Consider the following 17,821-nt stretch of genomic DNA (forward strand, 5'->3'; position numbering starts at 1 on the left):
TACGATTTTCGATGTAGGGTATCTGTTTGAAATACGAGCGAGCCGTATGATGTGAAGCTCAGGCAATTAACTTATTATTGCGTTGTTCGATGGTTGCATAGCGATGTACAAATCGGCAGCTACTTGGTGACATCCGACATCCCATTATCGCATTATCTGCAACGCCATAGGCTTTAAATACAGGTGAATATTTCCTAACCTTATGTCAGTTATATGCCATCTGCCCGTCATATGCAGCTTATAAAAAAAAATATATCAGCGAACATATCAGCATTGTAGAAGCAATGCGCATTGAGCATTTATGACTCCTTAGTCATCATGTCGCTCTCTGGGCACTGTCAGCCAAGACGCTACGCACAACTCCGCCGGCTTTCGGCACCGCTCGACCGTCGCCCGTCCCCGCTCCCCGCCACAGCGAGAGTGACCGCGCGCCGGCCCGAAACCGCCGCAGGCCAAGACCACAGAGGCGGGGCTTAGCTGTGACGTCATAACGTATCACAGACTGACTGGTGATAGCCTCTACACACCGGATGAAAATCTTGCTCGAAATTTAACATTACGAGTCAATGACAAGTGCCTGAAATATTGAAATGGCGATAAAATATCTAAATTGTAAAAGTTTCGGCCTGTCTTGAAACGGCCATGTCCTGAGCTTGGTTGAAATTCCTTCACGCATTTAAAAGTAATCGCGAAAAATTAGGGTCTCAAGGGGTCTGGCGTTAACAGTAGGTATAGATAACAGTATAGGTTACTAGTTATCTAAAGGAATGAGTAGGTTCAAAGAAAAGCGGACGATTATTAAGAACGTCCACATTTGAATGACAAGGAAAAGGGCATTCCATTTGCAATGAAACGTTACGGGACAATGTCGGTGGTTTTCATATGATCGCGATCGATTGATATTCCTCCGAGCGAGTCTGAAGTGCTTCTCGTCGATTTTCCTCAGTCAGTATCCATTACTAACTAGTGGCTACCCTACACCCATCCATCGCTCCCACGCTTCAGTGAAGCGGTCGCCGGACAGACTCCCACGTGACCGCTCTCTTCTCGGCCTGGCACTGGCCGACACCGGTGAACGCATCTCGTGTCTGAGCAGCGGGCAATGAGCAGCGCCGCCCCGCCCACGCCTTCACCGGCCTGTGGTCTTTCTGCCCTGCGTGTGACCGTCAGAGCGTACTTTCCTGGGCGTTCCCACCGCAGAAGGCCGTGCTCGGCACACGATCGCTCCTCTCTCTGCGTGATGACGCTCCTCTCCTCCCCCTCCCCCACGTGATGACGCTCCCCGACCGGTCGGCGGCGGGCGTGGAATGCGCTCCAGTTGCGGATCGGCCGACCGGCCGCAGCCAGACCACTATCTAACCATCGGCACGCCCGGGATACGGCCGCGTCTAATTGCCCTGCACGATCGCTGCAGTCGTCCTATTTGGCCGGTCTGACCGGCGCCACAGGCCGGTCCAGCCACACAGAGACGCAACAGGAATATCCTGCTTTATTTGTGAACTGAAAATGAAAGCGCACAAAAACGGGACGAACAATACGCAATGCAACAGCGCCGCTTATCGCGCACCGGAGATGCCCTTGAATCCGCAGGAGTTGGTGCGGAGACAGCTGCGTCTTTCAGCTCGCGACGGTCCAGCGCCGAGTCGCATCTGAAGTCACATCTGGTTACCGTCACCCTGCTGGCGAGGCGCCGAGTGCCGCGCTGGCTCCGGAGGAGATGCCATACCGCTGATGATGATGAAGTAACTTTTACTTAATGCTCGACGGGCAGGGGAGCGAAGGCGTACGGCAGTGGTGCGAAGTTATAGTGCAGGGGAGCGGCAGCGTATGGCAGGGCGGCGTACGGCAGGGCGGCGTGCGGCAGGGCGGCGTACGGCAGGCCGTAGTGGTACGGGCTGAAGGCGTAGACAGCCGGGACGGGCTTGGGCTCCTCAGCAGCCGGCTCCTCCACTGCCGCCTTCACCTCGGGCACGGCGGGCACATCGGGCACGGCCGGAGCCTGCGGCAGGTCGTCCGACTCGGCAACGTATCCGTTCTCGTCGGCCTTGTACTTGATGACGATCGTCTTGCCCTCGGGCGTCTGCAGCGAGTACTCTCCGCTGACGGAGGTGCCCGGCTCGCCCGAGGCCGTGTGCTGGTGGTCGCCGGCGTCGTAGCTGAGGATCTCCTGAGAGGCAGCCACAGCCACCAGCAGGCTGACGACAAACTGAGGCAGGGACGGCCGGGAAGGTCAGGTGGGGTCGCAGTGGAAGGCTGGTGGGACTGCCTGGTCAGGTGTGATTGTGTAGTGAATAGTCAGATATGTGGAAGAGTAAGACAACAAAGTGGGGAAGTCACTCAGAGGAGTATCATCATAAATGCACTGTGACATTGATAGAAGGCACGGATGTTAATCATTTGTGCCCAAATTTACCAACTTTTTTTCGCCCATATGGCGGAAAGGGAAACGTACCAAACAAAAATAAACGCATGCATCGTCAGAGAGGACACAATGCTTCATTGTATTGTTTGGAATTAATGGTCAAACTACACAGTTCACTGATCACATTGTCAGCCCTTTCTCACGGATTGCTCCGGGGGCGCGGCGTGATAGTCAGTGAGTGTCCGATATTGTCGGGCGGATCCTGCTACGATGACGTCACTATGGCAATCGGGCAGTGAGAGGCTGTCGAGTCCGTGCGGAACGGCGGAACGGCGCGGACTTTCCGCCGACCACCACCCTTTGTGCCGGGCACGGACTGGGAAAGTGACATCCGCCTGAGCGGCAGGAGGCTGATTGTGGAGCCATGGGGCTAACGGGTGCCAATGGGAACTTCTGGAAATGTTGAAAGGGAATGAAAACGATGCATAGTCCATTGTCCCGTTTTGATCTAGCGGTAGGACCGGGAGATGTGACATGTTGAGGCAGGTTGCAATAAATATTCGAATGAATTGTATGAAAACATGCCTGAAACTTTTGTTTTCGTTCAGACGTTCACACTTCACTTACGTTCAAACTGAAATTGGGATAACCGGTAACTGTTATTTTTTCTTCTAATTAGCTGTTATAAACAAGGATTATCAGCTTCGTCTAAGAACATACCTACCCAGTTGTATCAAGTAATTTGCCTAATGAAATGCCTCGGGAATTTCAATCTTTAGAGGAATTCAAGGCGCATTGCGTTACGAAAGATTTGAAGAAGTTATGAGTTATGAGAAATAGCAAACAATATGTGAGTCATTGTTCATACGACTTGATGTTGCAACATACTATGGTCAGGATCCAGTTAGTTGGACTCTGGAAATGCTAGAGCGGATGGGTTTACCACAGTTACTTTGTCACTAATGGGTGATGTCACGACGGCGTAATGAATCGCTGTAGCGTATTGAAGTCACCTACTCGCTTATGCAATGACGATTTATGATTTATATGCATACCCAGCGCAATAAATACCTACTACAGCCTACAGGATAATCAGCGCAGATAATGCGCAATGTGCACCGCTTTGTTCCCAATTATCAAATTCACAGGTTATACGCTCGTGCTGTACTCACGATGGACTTCATGATGGCGGACAGGGGCAGCCGGCGCAGACAGGCACCAAATGATGCTGAACCGCGCCCGGGCCAGCCGTTATATACTCGGATGCAACCTTCTGAGGCTTGGCAAGGACGACATGCCTCCATAACAGAGCACCATCGATGCCGATGCGACAGAGTTGTGCACCGCAGCCTTCCGTCTGTCCTTCGACGCGCTCCACTGACGGACAAAGGTAGTTAACCACCGTGCCGGCGGCGCTGATCGCACTCAATTGCCGGCGTTTGGAGGTCCACCCGGTCAGTCGCGGTGCACTGTGCTGGTGTAAGTGCGGGCTCGTCTCGCCTGAGGCGTGGGAAGGTCCCCATTTACCATGGACCACGCCCGGCTCTATGACTGCTGCGGCTGCTGCAGCGCCCCCCCCCCCCATACCTCAGCCAGGGCAGCATCCAGGGCCAGTGAGGAAGACGGTACTCAGTGGCCTCTAGTGCCTGCAACATCCTGGCTATTTTCGCGCGTATGCGGTGTAAGAAAAACTTATTCGGCTTTACAAAACGAAGCTCCTTGGCTATGCTTAACTTTAAACTCTGGAAGAACTTGAGCCAGCTGCAGCAGAGCTGCCAGCTGGCTACACAGCTCAGTAAGTACCTGCACATGTTGATTGCTTTGTGGGTTTATTTTCGTGTTTTAGTTGTACCTATCACATTGTACAGCACTCAACTTTCTGGAAGATAAAAGCGGACTGATATAGTGCAGATGTTTGGTTCAGACCACATCTGAAAAGTACCCATCGACGTCCAGCTTTAAACCAGTGCCTGTAACAGGATGCCAAAACTGGATCTTAGCACAAACATTAATGTTAAGAGTACATTAATTGAATAACGTAATGTCTATCAAGTCACCTGTCCCGCCCCGTCTGCCGCGCCGGACCCTCACGTTACTAGAGCCAGAACCGTGACTGTGCGCGTCGAGCACGTGACTTGAATCACGTGACCAATCGGCGCCGGTCCCTGGGGAGCGCTGTAATGGCCAAGGTGAAGGTCAGAGCAGCGTGGGTCGGCGCCCCGGCCGATCACACCGGCCTCACGCCGATCACAGGACCGGGCCGCAGGACGGGTCTCAGAGGGACTGGACAGGACGGACGGGTTCCCGGAATTAACCACTGGCTCTGGCGGTTTGAGTGGATGAGTTTCGGGTAAGGGCTTTGACCCGAGGTGTCTTTAGTGATAAAAATGTTAACTGGGAATGGAGACATTCAGGTGAACATGATGCATACCAGGTTTGTAACCCTTAATTCCCTTCTTCTCTCAATGACTTTTCTTTCAGTTTTTTCTTTTTAATCACTTTCTTTTGAACCACCCACATTTATTTCATCCTGCATTCCTTCTCTCTCTCTCTCTCTCTCTCTCTCTCTCTCTCTCTCTCTCTCTCTCTCTCTCTCTCTCTCTCTCTCTCTCTCTCTCTCTCTCTCTCTCTCTCTCTCTCTCTCTCTCTCTCTCTCTCTCTCTCTCTCTCTCTCTCTCTCTCTCTCTCTCTCTCTCTCTCTCTCTCTCTCTCTCTCTCTCTCTCTCTCCTTTCCTCTCTTTCTCTCATCAAAAAATTACATTCTTCGCACTGGACATTTTCGACAAAACTCTCGCTCTCTTATCAGCAGCATCAGCCTCTCACACATCCTATGTCCGCATTTCAAGGCGATGGCTGGATCGATGGTTCATTTCATTTATCACGAAATAGGTTTGTACCTAGTGCTCATTTTAATAATCCTACTGAAGGAAATATTAGGTATTATTGAGTAACAACTAGTTACAACTGATGTAAGTTGGTGATTAAATCGAAGCAAATTAAAGTGATGTCTGTAATGTACCCGGGCCATTTACAATGGCATTGGTCGTTTTCAACAGCCTAGTAACTTTGTAAGATTTATAACGTCTCGCTTTATAGAACGCCTACGGCTTTTATGTTTGGTGGGCGTTATTTTCATGATTGAAGGACGGAATCGTTGAGCCGGTGCATGGTCTAGTTTTTTTTTCTGAAGACAGACGGTCATCGGCGCATATTATTTGACTTACCTCGCACGGAGGCAGAAGGGGCTGTCCAGTGCTCATGCCGTACAAATGCCGTGCAAAATTGTGTCTTTTTACCCTTACAACCATTGTCATTAAATACTTACAATGCCACCGACGCGGTGAGTGTAATCGCGAGATACTAGACGGGCAGGTACAAAAACCTGTCGTCATGAGAATTAATTTCACAGCCGATCCGTATCACCCTGAGTCGTATATTTCTTCTAGTCTTATCCCAAAGGCTAGGAGATGAGTTTACGGGTCTGGAGCCCAGCAATTACCTCATCATAACCACGCACATAACCCTGCCATTGAGAGCCTGTACCGCCAGAAGGGTGGCGATCCGACGGATAACTAATGGGTAGACATTCCTCCTGACCTTCGAGACAGCCACGCTGGCCGCATACACACGCCCGCAGCTCCACGGCCCCACGTCACAACGCCCTGGCCTGGGTAAATCACCTTGCCTTGAGCGACGGAGTCTCGAACCTAATTACGCCATGTATAGTGAACACACATGATACCATGTACTCGTAACGAGCCGCTGTTCATGCGTTTGAAGCACGCCTGACGCGTTCGGCGTTACGCACGCGGAGGTAATAATGTCATGCGTCATTTGGGCGGCTGCACCCGACTGAACAGATGGGTCACGCCGGTGGCGTTGGGTCTACCGGGTAGTTCCAAGGATGAGCTCCGCCCAGCCGACAGACACAACTATGGTGGGTAGCCCGATGGCAGACGCGTCACCACAGTGTAACTTCCGGGTAATTCTAACCACCCGGGAGGGGTGGACGCTTCCCGAGTACCTAATAACCAGCCTGTCCACTGTTCAGTTTGCCCCTCTTATGAGTGCAAATGCGATTCCATTATGCAGTGGAGTGCAGTGCATCTGCGCTGACATGTCGTGAGCGAAATAGTGACATTGACTGAACCATGAAAATGTTTGCAATGTTTGCATTGTGCAATGTGCATGGCTAGGCTATGTGCAGGGAAATGCAGGGAAATTGCAGCATAGCTGTTATTTAGAATTACTCACGAGATGGGCGTCAATAAGGTGTGGTATTAACCCGCGCCCTGCTGGGGGGGGGGGGGTGTTTGAACACCCCCCCTTGTGGTTTTTGGTACACCTTATCATACATCAATTCTACACATGTGAAAATTTCAGACCAAGGTCATTCAAGGTCAGGTCACCAGGTCACTTGAAGTGACCTCACCTCATAAAAAGTTTCAATGTCTGTCATAGCTACACCGAGTGACCGATCGCTTTGAAACTTTCAGCGATTGCTAAGAGCAATAGCATGTACAAAATGTATATCACAGAATTTTGATATCGATGACCTAAGGTCAGGTCAATTTTGCGACCTCCCTATTATAAGTCAATGGGAGAAAATTGAAATGCGCCTCTTTTGCAAAAGAGGCGCATTTTTTGTCCATTTGTCCATGGACAAACGACATTATAAGCACTCCCAAACACTGAATTACAAGTGGTTTAGACACACTGAACATGAAAATGGTGTCCGTGACCCCTGTTTATGCCCTGAGGTCATCTTAGGTCCCGAATGGTATCTAACAGTTTTTCGCAAATAGCTTTTGATAGAGGCATGCTAGAGCGATGAAAACGACTTAGATGTGTTCAGCTCGACGATACGGATCGACTGATATGCAACATGACCCTTTCCGGTCAGGTCATGACCTTGACCTGAGGTCAAATTTTCAAGTTGACCTTTCAAGGTCAAGTTATAGTTCATTCGATGCGTTTTGACGAGAGGAACACGATGCCGGTAAAAGTAAGCTCGTACAAGGCTTGGGTCAAAAGTTATTGCAGAAAAACTGTTTCCGAACAAATCGGCTATTTTTGCAGTTTTTTCTCCCTGCAGGCAAAACCGTTGACGTTAGGTCAAATCTGAGAAAATTGCTCAGAAAGGGCGTTAATAGGGCTATCGAATGCGCTTTTCCGCGGCGCTGTAGCTCTATTGGTTCCCGAGTTATGCGTTGGCTTCTTGGAAATTGTCGACATTCGACCTGGAAATCGGCGAAATTTTGCCTTCAATGACCTCTGGTGACCTGACCTTTGACCTGACCAAAAAATTGACCGAAGTGATTTCCTCATTATTTTTTACGCTCTTTCGAACGCCGCCTTCCGCGTATCGCTACGTGGCCCAGGAGCCGAGTTAGAAGGGGGGATGTTCAAACACCCCCCCCCCCCCCAGCAGGGCGTGGAAATCCAGGACCCCCAGCCGGGCGCGGGTTAATACTAAATACTAGTTTAGAGCTGCGCTGGTGTGATTAATTGTTACCATTGTTTAGCAAACGATTGCATGACTTGTATGGCCACCTGGTCGAAATAGATTTACCGAAGTTGATAGACCAAAAGCTATCTTCCGAATCGAATCGACTGTCATAAGAAGTCTTCGGTTGCATCCAAAGCCTGTATTCACGAAAAATTCGAGCCATGATCATATTCGCATTATATCCACAAAGTCAGAAAGGTCCAGCCCCTATTTCACAAGTCACACAGGGCGCCCTATGATGTTTGCGATAAATGTTTTGCGGACCTTTCGAGCTTCCAGATTCCGTCCGTTATCGATGGGTGTTTTACCGCGAATTCATCCGCCAAGCAGACACATTACAAACGACCAGTGGCAGTCGCGTTAATCTGCACCGTTCTATAGTGACAGGCTGGGTCGGGGCCACCCGCCGAGGGGCCGCTCCTCGCCATATTTATCGCGGCCGGGCGGAGACCAGCAGATCAGGGTCATGACCTCGGGGCGGCAGTGGCGGAAACTGGTCAGGAGCCGCGGCAGCTCGGGAGGGAACATCTATCGGTCATCGCCATGTGTTCACAGTCAGTGACTGTCTGTCTCCCGCTGTTGGCGAGTGTCGTGAACATAAGGCGAATGTCGTGAACATAAGGTGGCTGACGTCATATTTATGGGGAGTTGTTTGGGATTAACAGTCATCACACCACGTTAAATTGGCTTAGATGGATTGCCGTCCTCACTTTCAATTTGTGGAGCTGAGTTTACCTCAGGTGGACTACTCATATTTGGATGTGCGCTGCATACACAAGAGCTGACTTCTGAAAAGGCCGCTAATTGGTGAAATTTATGTAGGATTTAACCATCCTGAATGTGGCAAAAGAACAGTGATTAATCCCACAAAGGCACTCGGGGGTGTTATCACGTGCGGCGGCAAACAATGAGCTGTGAATCCGGCAGAGCTGGGGGCTGCCGGCGGCGGTGGACTGCTTTGTGTGCCATCCCCTCCCCTTCCCCTCCCAACGGGTCCCCGCCGCGGGCCGCATATCTTCCGCTCCGGATAGCCCCGTCCAGATAATGATAATGATCTTGGCCCTGAATCTTGCTGCTGCTGGCTGACGATCATGCACAAAAAGAGGTAATTAGAGCTGAGTATTGTCACTGATGCAGACGTATACCAACCGGTTTCCCAGTAATGAATCAATCAGACAAATTTCAATGGATCCACAACAACACTAGCTGAAGATGGGCTTCTCTCAAGCTCCAACAAAACAATTGATATTCTGATGGTTATTGCACTAGTTGAGTGCGGGCTGTAAATGGTAAAAATTCATAGACTAGACTATCAACCAGTATTTTTGTTTTATATTTGTTGGGGACGGGTGAAGCCAATTAGTAATAACGTCTATGCAATAACAGCATGCATACCAATTCATCTAGTTATCCATCTGCCTGCGGTAGGTAGTGTTCCGACATTCGGGAAAAAATGTGGGTTAAAATGACGGTTTCTATTAACTCCATTCAACACCAAAGCATCAGAGCCGGTTCAACAGCGACTACATGATCATTGCAGCTTTAGTTTACATGATTGAATAGGTTTTAAACTGTTCCGAGCAAAATTAAGCCACATTTACCACTTAACTCATTCTATGGCATTTCACGTATATGCAAACAGGTAAATCAGTGCCGTTCTTCCTTTACATGATTTACATTCGCTCGTTCTCACTGCAACTAAATATCGCTGAACACATATTTTCTCGCGGCTTTCCAGATGAAATACCTCCGGCTTGAGATGACGGACCACTAAATAAAAACACGGATAAATTGTCGGCTAGTCGCAACACTCCCCCCAGTGTTCTACTGGGTAGAACACCAATAATACGTGCGACTACTGGCCTATATGACATGACACGAACACTGCCCTTTAGTCCATTGATTTGCAGCATGCACATCCTCCAACTTACTGCCCGAGCGCTCAAGCTTTCAGCTCAGCTCCACTCCCGCTTCACTGGGATCTCTCACAACTTTCCAAGAAGCAAACTTTGTTTGCCGGACGACGGTAGACGGATCCTCTTGCCGTCTGCAGCGACACTGAGCGCACTCGACCATCATCGCTTGTGGTTACTTCTGTGATCCTCGCCAGCGGCCAGTAACCTCTGGGCGACTCTTGATCCACCATGAGGACGACATCACCAACTTGTAGATCTCGGGTTTCACGCACCCACTTCTTCCGTTGAATCAGCAGTGGTAGGTATTCTTTCTGCCACCTTCGCCATAGCTGATCGGCGAGTGCTTGGGACTGCCGCCACTTTCCACGGCCGAGGACATCACTTTCAGCGAAGATGCCAGGCGGGAAGGCGGCCTCCGGGTAGCCCAAGACGAAGTGGTTCGGAGTGAGGGGCTCCGGGTCACCAATGTCCGTGCTGACATAGGTCAGCGGACGGCTATTGAGTACAAACTCAATCTCCGTCAGTACAGTACACAACACTTCTTCTGAGACGCACTGGTTTCCGAGCACGACCCGCAGAGCACGCTTGACCGAGGATACTAGTCGCTCCCACACTCCTCCCTTGTGGCTTGCGTTAGGTGGGTTGAACCGCCAGTCAATCTGTCTTTGGCTGAGTTCATCGACGATCTTCTCCTGGTTCCATTCATCCAAACAGACCTTGAGCTCCTTCTCTCCTGCCACTAGGTTGGATCCGTTATCAGACCAGACGACACGTGGCCGTCCGCGGCGGGCGACGAAGCGCCTAAACGCCATGGGAAAGCCGTCTGTGTCCATGGAGCTGACGAGTTCCAGATGCAAGGCCCGAGTCGCGAGGCACGTGATCAGCAGGATGTATCGTTTCTCAGTCTTGCGAAACTTGCGAACCGTCAGCGGCCCACAGAAGTCGAGTCCGACGCATGCAAACGGCGTCGACATGAAACGAGTCGATTCATGTCGAATCGACTCGCCGGCAGGTCTGCCATCATTGGCGTCTGAGGCTGCGCTCTTCTGTTTCTGCAGAATGCCGGAGGTATTTCATCTGGAAAGCCGCGAGAAAATATGTGTTCAGCGATATTTAGTTGCAGTGAGAACGAGCGAATGTAAATCATGTAAAGGAAGAACGGCACTGATTTACCTGTTTGCATATACGTGAAATGCCATAGAATGAGTTAAGTGGTAAATGTGGCTTAATTTTGCTCGGAACAGTTTAAAACCTATTCAATCATGTAAACTAAAGCTGCAATGATCATGTAGTCGCTGTTGAACCGGCTCTGATGCTTTGGTGTTGAATGGAGTTAAAGGGATTATCAGGGTTTAAAAATTGAAAGGAATCGGCATAAATTTCCAATCAATGAACTCCCCAGACTCTGCCGATTCTAAAGATATGCATAAAATGTAAATCGGTACCAAAATTTGCGAGATATAGCCGTTTCAAAATTGACAAAATTGTACTTACTCACGCAAAACAAGTACTTGGGCGGCCAAGTTGGCCCATCGCTAAAATGTAAACAAAGAGCAGCCTTGGGAAATTTCGCCAAGGCCGCCGCACCGCACTGGCGATTTCCACAAGACTGTTTTGTTTTTGTCTGTTGTTTTTAGGGCCTTGCAACAAGATTTCAGTGCTTGGCATTGGATTTGGATATGAACAAATTGAAGATTTGCTTTTCAATAAGACAGCAAGAGTTATCAACGTTGCCAAAGTTATTATATGGGTGTGATTTGAATAGCTTGTTTGCTGATCATCAAAATCTTGATGTTAATATCATTTAAATGTCAACAATTTTCAAGGGTAAATTTGAGTGTTTTATTTCAATAAATTGAAATGTAAGTGCATCAGGCACAAGAGCTAAGTTTCAATCTGATTATTTTGTCAAGAGTGGTGAATCTAATGTAACGTCTTGCGAGAAAGCTTACCTAAGTGACTGAAGAAAGCTCTACAGTTTTTAAAATCAATGTTGATCTGTTTTTTCGAGCAACGTGTTGTACAACATGATGTGACATGACCTCTGTGTCCTGTACGTCACCCATGCTGCTGCAGCAGAGCCCCGGCTTCAACTATAGTTTGTTATGGGTGGGCTCTCCGTGAACGTCTTGGTGCGTTTCTACATATTGTTGCTGTGAAAGGACTGTACATGAAAAAATATGTAACTTGTATGTTTTTTATTGCCCTGGTACCTACTTAATGTATATTTTTGTTGTTTATGAGTGATAAATGAATATATTTTGAGGAAAATTGAGTCATTTCAGTTTTAGTTTGTGGAACAGAACAGAAGAAGCTGATGAGTGTGGATCATGCTTCAATTGAGAGAATCATCCTCAGTTATACATATAAGCATGCTTTGTAAGCTCCTTGCATTTTGCCAGCTTCTACTTGCTAGTCAAAGTTGTAAGAAGGGTTAGGGAGAACAATTGGTACACATGCCACCATGTGCAATCACCAAACGAATGAACGTGAGGGCCAAGTCCTTCACACAGCATGGATACTTATAGGTACTGCACTAATGTATAATGTTCATTATGTTCATATTAGCAACTCACCCAGGCAGCCTGCCTTGTGGTATTTCTGAGTTTAAGATTTTGCAAGACTCACACTAATCAATAAGGTAAATTATATTGATATGTATGGATGAACAATGTGCAAAGGGGTCGCACGTGCCTGCTCAGTGCTCAGCCATGGATGCACGTGCCTTCTCAACAATGGTCGTGCTTGCAGACATCTCCATGGACGAACAATGTGCAAAGGGGGGGCCGGGGGGGGGGCGTGCCTCCGCGGCCGCCTGTTGGCTCAGCCGCTGCTGCTGCTTGGCGCCGCTGCTAAGCGCTGCCGGAGACGCCGCTCGCTGCCGGAGCTGCCGGAACAGTCACCGGAGCTGCCGCCCGCTGCCGGAGCTGCGGGAGCCGGGCCCGCCGCCCATCTGTCAGGAGCGCCGACGGCAGCACGCCCGTCTGTCAGGGTCTGTCAGTGCCGGCAGTGGACGCGCGCGGGTGCGGGCCGGGTACGGACGCGCGCGGGTGCGCGCCAGGTACGGGTGCGCGCCGGCTATGGACGCGCGCGCGCTTGCGTGCCGACGATGGGCGCGCGCGCGCGCTTGCGTACCGACGATGGGCGCGCGCGCGTGTATGCCGACCATGGCTGCCGCCCGCTGCCGGAGCTGCGGGAGCCGGGCCCGCCGCCCATCTGTCAGGACCGCCGACGGCAGCACGCCCGTCGGTCAGGGTCTGTCAGTGCCGGCTGTGGACGCGCGCGGGTGCGCGCCGGGTACGGACGCGGCGTTCTCGCCGGGCAAGGACGCGGCGCGCGCGCCGGCTATGGACGCGTGCGCGCTTGCGTGCCGACGATGGGCGCGCGCGCGTGCATGCCGGCCATGGCCGCGCGCGTGCGCCCCAGCCATGGACGCGCGCTAATGCGCGCCGGCGATGGGCACGCACGTGCCTGCTCGGCAATGGATGAGCGACGAGCGTGCCTTCTCGGAAATGAGTATACATGCAGACATCTTCATGGATGGACGCTTTCAATATGTTCAATGTGTTGAGACGGATCTGAGTAAATTGGAGAGAAACTAGGATAGTTTTAGTCCTGCTCAACTGGTTCTGCCATTAAGTACAAACACCACCTTGCTGCCAACTGCTTACCAAATACCGCATCTGTTGTACCCTTGCATGATGCATATGTACATACAGAAACAATTACAGTCTGTTGAAATCTGAAAACATGCACTGCTGAGCACTGTGGATGAATCTGTATGAACCGTGTGGCCCAGTGAAACCTTCTGGACCAGGTTATAATTGACAGTGAATTAGTAATCAATCCTTGCGAAGAGAAAATAGATGATTGTGCCTTAGATGAGCATAATGAAGAAGCGTTCCTGAAGTTGAGTTAGTGGCTTTCCATCATCCATGCCAGATGGCCAAAACACACCATTTCAATACTGTCCCAAAAATATATTTCAAAACACTTATTGCATGGCTATACACACCAGCTTACTCGGTCACCACACTCAAACCAAGGCCATATAAGGGTAGTAGTATAGCAGGCGTCACACTTTTTTTTCAACCATGAACGAACGAAGAGAGGCGCTGTAGGTTAGGTTGTAGGTAAGGTTAGGTTTGGTTCGGTAAGGTTGGATGACAAAGCAACTCTGGGTATAGCGCTTCTCCTTGGTTGCAAAAAGAAGTGTGACGCCTGCTTTATGACTACCCATATAAGTAGACTCAAACACAGTCTACTGATATAAACGTCACTGGTCTCAAGTCTGCTCAATGCACCAGTTGTACACTACTCACAATACGTAAGGACTCAACGTCAGCCACCAATTTTCTACATCAAATTCACATCAGGTTTTCAAAGTAACAATGTATGTGCCACTTCTGTACTTTGTGCTACAAACACAGAATAAATGATATCAGTCAGCAATGCATTGCTCATTGTCAGCCAGTCTGCAGTCAGTCTGCAGGCTTTGCAAGTAAGTGCAAAGTCTGCGGAGATCAGTTGCTTTACACACCACCAATATCATGCTGCAATGTGCTCAAAATATGCCCAAACACCAACAACAAAGCACAACCATGAAGCACCACTGATAACACTTAACCTCAAAGCACACAACATGATAATTTATTTATTTTGAGTACCTACAGAAACAGAATGTCTCAAGGCCACTCGTGCTCACTCCGAAATCTGCCAAGTGCCAGTCGCTCAGCCTTGAACATTGACATTATTTCATCTGAAATCTATTTTCTTCACTTGATCAAAGTTGATCTGCGTCATACATCTTACAACGGATGTCTCGAATTATTGGTAACGTTCAGCACTTAGGATTAACATTACAAATGATAGGTAACTTTGGTTCAACGTTCCATCCAAGGTTCTTCATTGCTGGAGCTATATCACTTTCAAGTTTAATTGCTTGAACTAAGACATTCTTGAATTACACTCGGGATGAGCTTAGTTTGAAAGCACACAACATAATTTTTTTAATTATTTTGATTTTTGATAACCCACAGGATATCTAGACGCTACACGCACTGGCTACAAAGCCCACAAGTCTTGAACATTCAAATATGAATAGGAACAGCTTTGTTTTGTTTCGCACAGATTTCGCACATGGCGGGATGGCGCCATTCCGTCCAACTCATACAGCTTCAGAAATTACAACAACACACTCAACTTAAGGAATATCCGTCAAACAAATCTTATTTACGACGACACGAGCCAATGCTAACAACGGTTGCCAGCTGCGCTAGAGATATTGGAGTGGAGACGTCAGAGAAAAAAAGTCTTTAGATTTCTCCCATTTCCCCACGTAACGTTGAACGGCCGTTGCGGCCTTATCTGGTATGCGACGGCCTTATCTGGCATAAAAAATATCTCTAGAAGTCTCTAGCTAATGTTAAGCCTATGGACTTATAGGGAAATGTATCCGAGTACTTGGTACTGCCTCCTCCAGGTACTGGCTGGCAGACGGATCAACTTTGGAGGCCCACCATTTGGAAATTAGGCAATTTTGAGACGAATGACTTCGGATTGGGGCCTCAGCCACCTTCTTCTACACGTTTCACTGAGTAACTCCGAAATTTCGGAAAAAACCCTGATAATACCTTTAAGAACTCACTTCAGTGTTAACTAGGTAATCTGCAGTAACTGCTGACAAACATGACCACCACTTGCTGCATCAATTATCGTGGCCGAGCTTCAGCGCTCAGCGAGGTTCGTGACACATTTTGCAAGTCACCGACAAGTGAATCACGTTCGCTTTCCTCGTGGCTCGGATTCCCCGCGCGCCAGTCCGCTGTACTCGTAATCCGATGAGTCCGGCGTGTCTCGTGCGGAGACGTGTCGTTCGCTCGCCGGTCGCGGGATCAGATGTCAGAGCCCATGACGGCATATGATCCGTGGTGGGACACGACGCCAGTCTGCGCGGATTGAGGGTGGCGAGGAGGGTCGGAGAGAATACCACCAACTGTGCCTCTTCTCCCTGTCCCGGGGGCGCCCGAGAATCATGGGAGATGGAACAAGGAAGCAGTCGCAGTGCAGCGCATCGCCAGACGACTCACCCTCTCGTAAACCGTCCTTATCTGGCCTGTTTATGTGTCATCCTGCACTCCCGTGCAGTAGTACGACCGCGTGCGTCTGCCAGCCGCCGGCGCGGCGGTCCAACAGTGATGTGTGGGGGTGGTGGGAGCCCCGCGCACGCCGGCCCGCCCCGCCGCTCCCAGCACGGCTGATGTACGGACGTGCTGTGGCGTGCCCGGACGACCGGCGGCAGCGCTGCATCCGCCTCGTCGCCCCCGTGGCCGTCACCGCTCCGCCGGCGGCGCCGCGGCCCCGCCAAGGACCTGCATTAGCATGCTGACGGCCGGCCGGGTGATAACTCGGTCCCGGGGGGCGGGGAGAGCCCCGGCCCCCGACTGCCCACCGTCTACAGCCGGCGGCGGCGGCTGGACTGAATCGTGCTCCGCTGGGGAGACGTAACGGTGCACTAATTTGGAGAGCTGCGGGAGCGGCTGAGTGGATGATTTGTCTGGAGTCCCACCGACCCCCCGTCAAGCGAATTCAGCGGCCAAACAGAAGCTGGTTAATGTCGGAGAGATTGATGGGGCGATGACACGCGCCTTCTGTTAAGTTAATTAGTGTATGCAAATCTGAGTGTGTCTCATTTAGGTATAATGAATTAGGGAGCTGGTGTTGATTCTACAATGGCTTTTTTTTTCTTGCGCAAAAGAGGACTTATGTTCAAATTGCTTTACCCCAACCTGACGTGTTGGTAAAAGTAACTCCGTGGTTAATCGTCTCCGTATAAAAGTATACTTTTACTTCATAGATGTCATATAGGGCTATTACGCAGAGCATCCTCAAACCCCGCGATATATGGCGGAATTATTAGGGAGCATTGATGCTTGAATAGAAAGGCCTGAGAGCGTAATGAGCTACGGCATGTAGGAAGCTGTGATGAGACTCACGAGTTACATAACGCGACTGAGCGCCAACAAAGCAAAAAAAAAAAAAATGGCCGTCACGGGGCGTCAGTTTTTGTATTGGCTCTGCTCTATCAGAGCTCTCGTCTCTGACCATCCCACGCCGGCGCCATTTTCTCGGAACCATTCCACCGCTCTCCACTATCGATAATCAGACGCGTCTCTTCCTGGGCCCCATGGCAACGGCGGGCCTCCTCCACAGACCCATCCGCTGGCCCGGGGCGATGAGACGCCCCGACTCCACCAGTCAGAGGTGCGGCCGTGAGGCGGGCGCTGCTCCATCAGCATTATCTCTGCCTCTGCCACCACCCGGGCGGCCACACCACTGCCGACCACGAGCCGCCGCGCCGACCGCCATCCACCGCTCCGCCGAGCGGCTAGCTCAATTACGAAGGCCGCGCTGTGGAAATAAATGGGTCCAGCGGCGGACCTTGACAGTGTCCAGGCCGGTCTCGGCGGAGTCCACCGGCAGATGAGGCACGCCCAAGGTCGACAGAGGACGCTCGTCCCCCGCGGACACCGTGCGGACACCGTGTCCGCGGACACGGGCACAGCGGGACCCGGCGCGACCCGGAATGTGACCCACCGGCGCCCGAGCTGCTTTTTGTGAAGTCTCGGTGAAGTTCTTTGGCTTTCAGAGTGTGGATTGGTGAGGAGTTGTAACCGAGACCAGTCTGGTAGGGTGTTATTGGTTCATGGAAATCGGACATGCTACTGGCTCATTCAAAGCGAGAGCGATATGATAATGAGTGGTTTAAAATGTACACAACACCCACCGGCAATGATGAATTTGCCCTGGGGAATTTCGTTGCATGCTGTGAGTTGTGTCGGGATGGACCTTACCTGCTACAGCGGCAGGCAAACATCCTAAGCCGCAATAAATGGATTACGTGCACGGTGTGCTGATGACCGATAGGATGTGCTCGATTTACGATATCTTGTCCAAACACGCGTTTTCTGACTAAACTGCATTGGAGCGCACGGCTTTAGTTGAAGATGCCCTTGCTGAGGAAAGTCTGGATGT

The 17,821-nt window shown here is 50.4% G+C and overlaps 1 protein-coding gene across 1 annotated transcript; it reads right to left on the reverse strand.

The window, feature by feature from the left end:
• Positions 1-1,476: 1,476 nt before the first annotated feature.
• Positions 1,477-3,767, reverse strand: LOC122392403. The gene is made up of 2 exons (XM_043387226.1): positions 3,535-3,767; positions 1,477-2,206 (listed from the first exon to the last, which is right to left on the reverse strand). Exons 1-2 carry the CDS (start codon positions 3,664-3,666, stop codon positions 1,754-1,756), a joined length of 585 nt encoding a protein of 194 aa, XP_043243161.1. The 5' UTR covers positions 3,667-3,767; the 3' UTR covers positions 1,477-1,753.
• Between the last annotated feature and the right edge of the window lie 14,054 nt (positions 3,768-17,821).

This window comes from Amphibalanus amphitrite, unplaced genomic scaffold (assembly GCF_019059575.1).
Source record: "Amphibalanus amphitrite isolate SeventyFive unplaced genomic scaffold, NRLGWU_Aamphi_draft 000484F_arrow, whole genome shotgun sequence".
In the NCBI taxonomy this organism is placed as follows: Eukaryota; Metazoa; Arthropoda; class Thecostraca; order Balanomorpha; family Balanidae; genus Amphibalanus; species Amphibalanus amphitrite.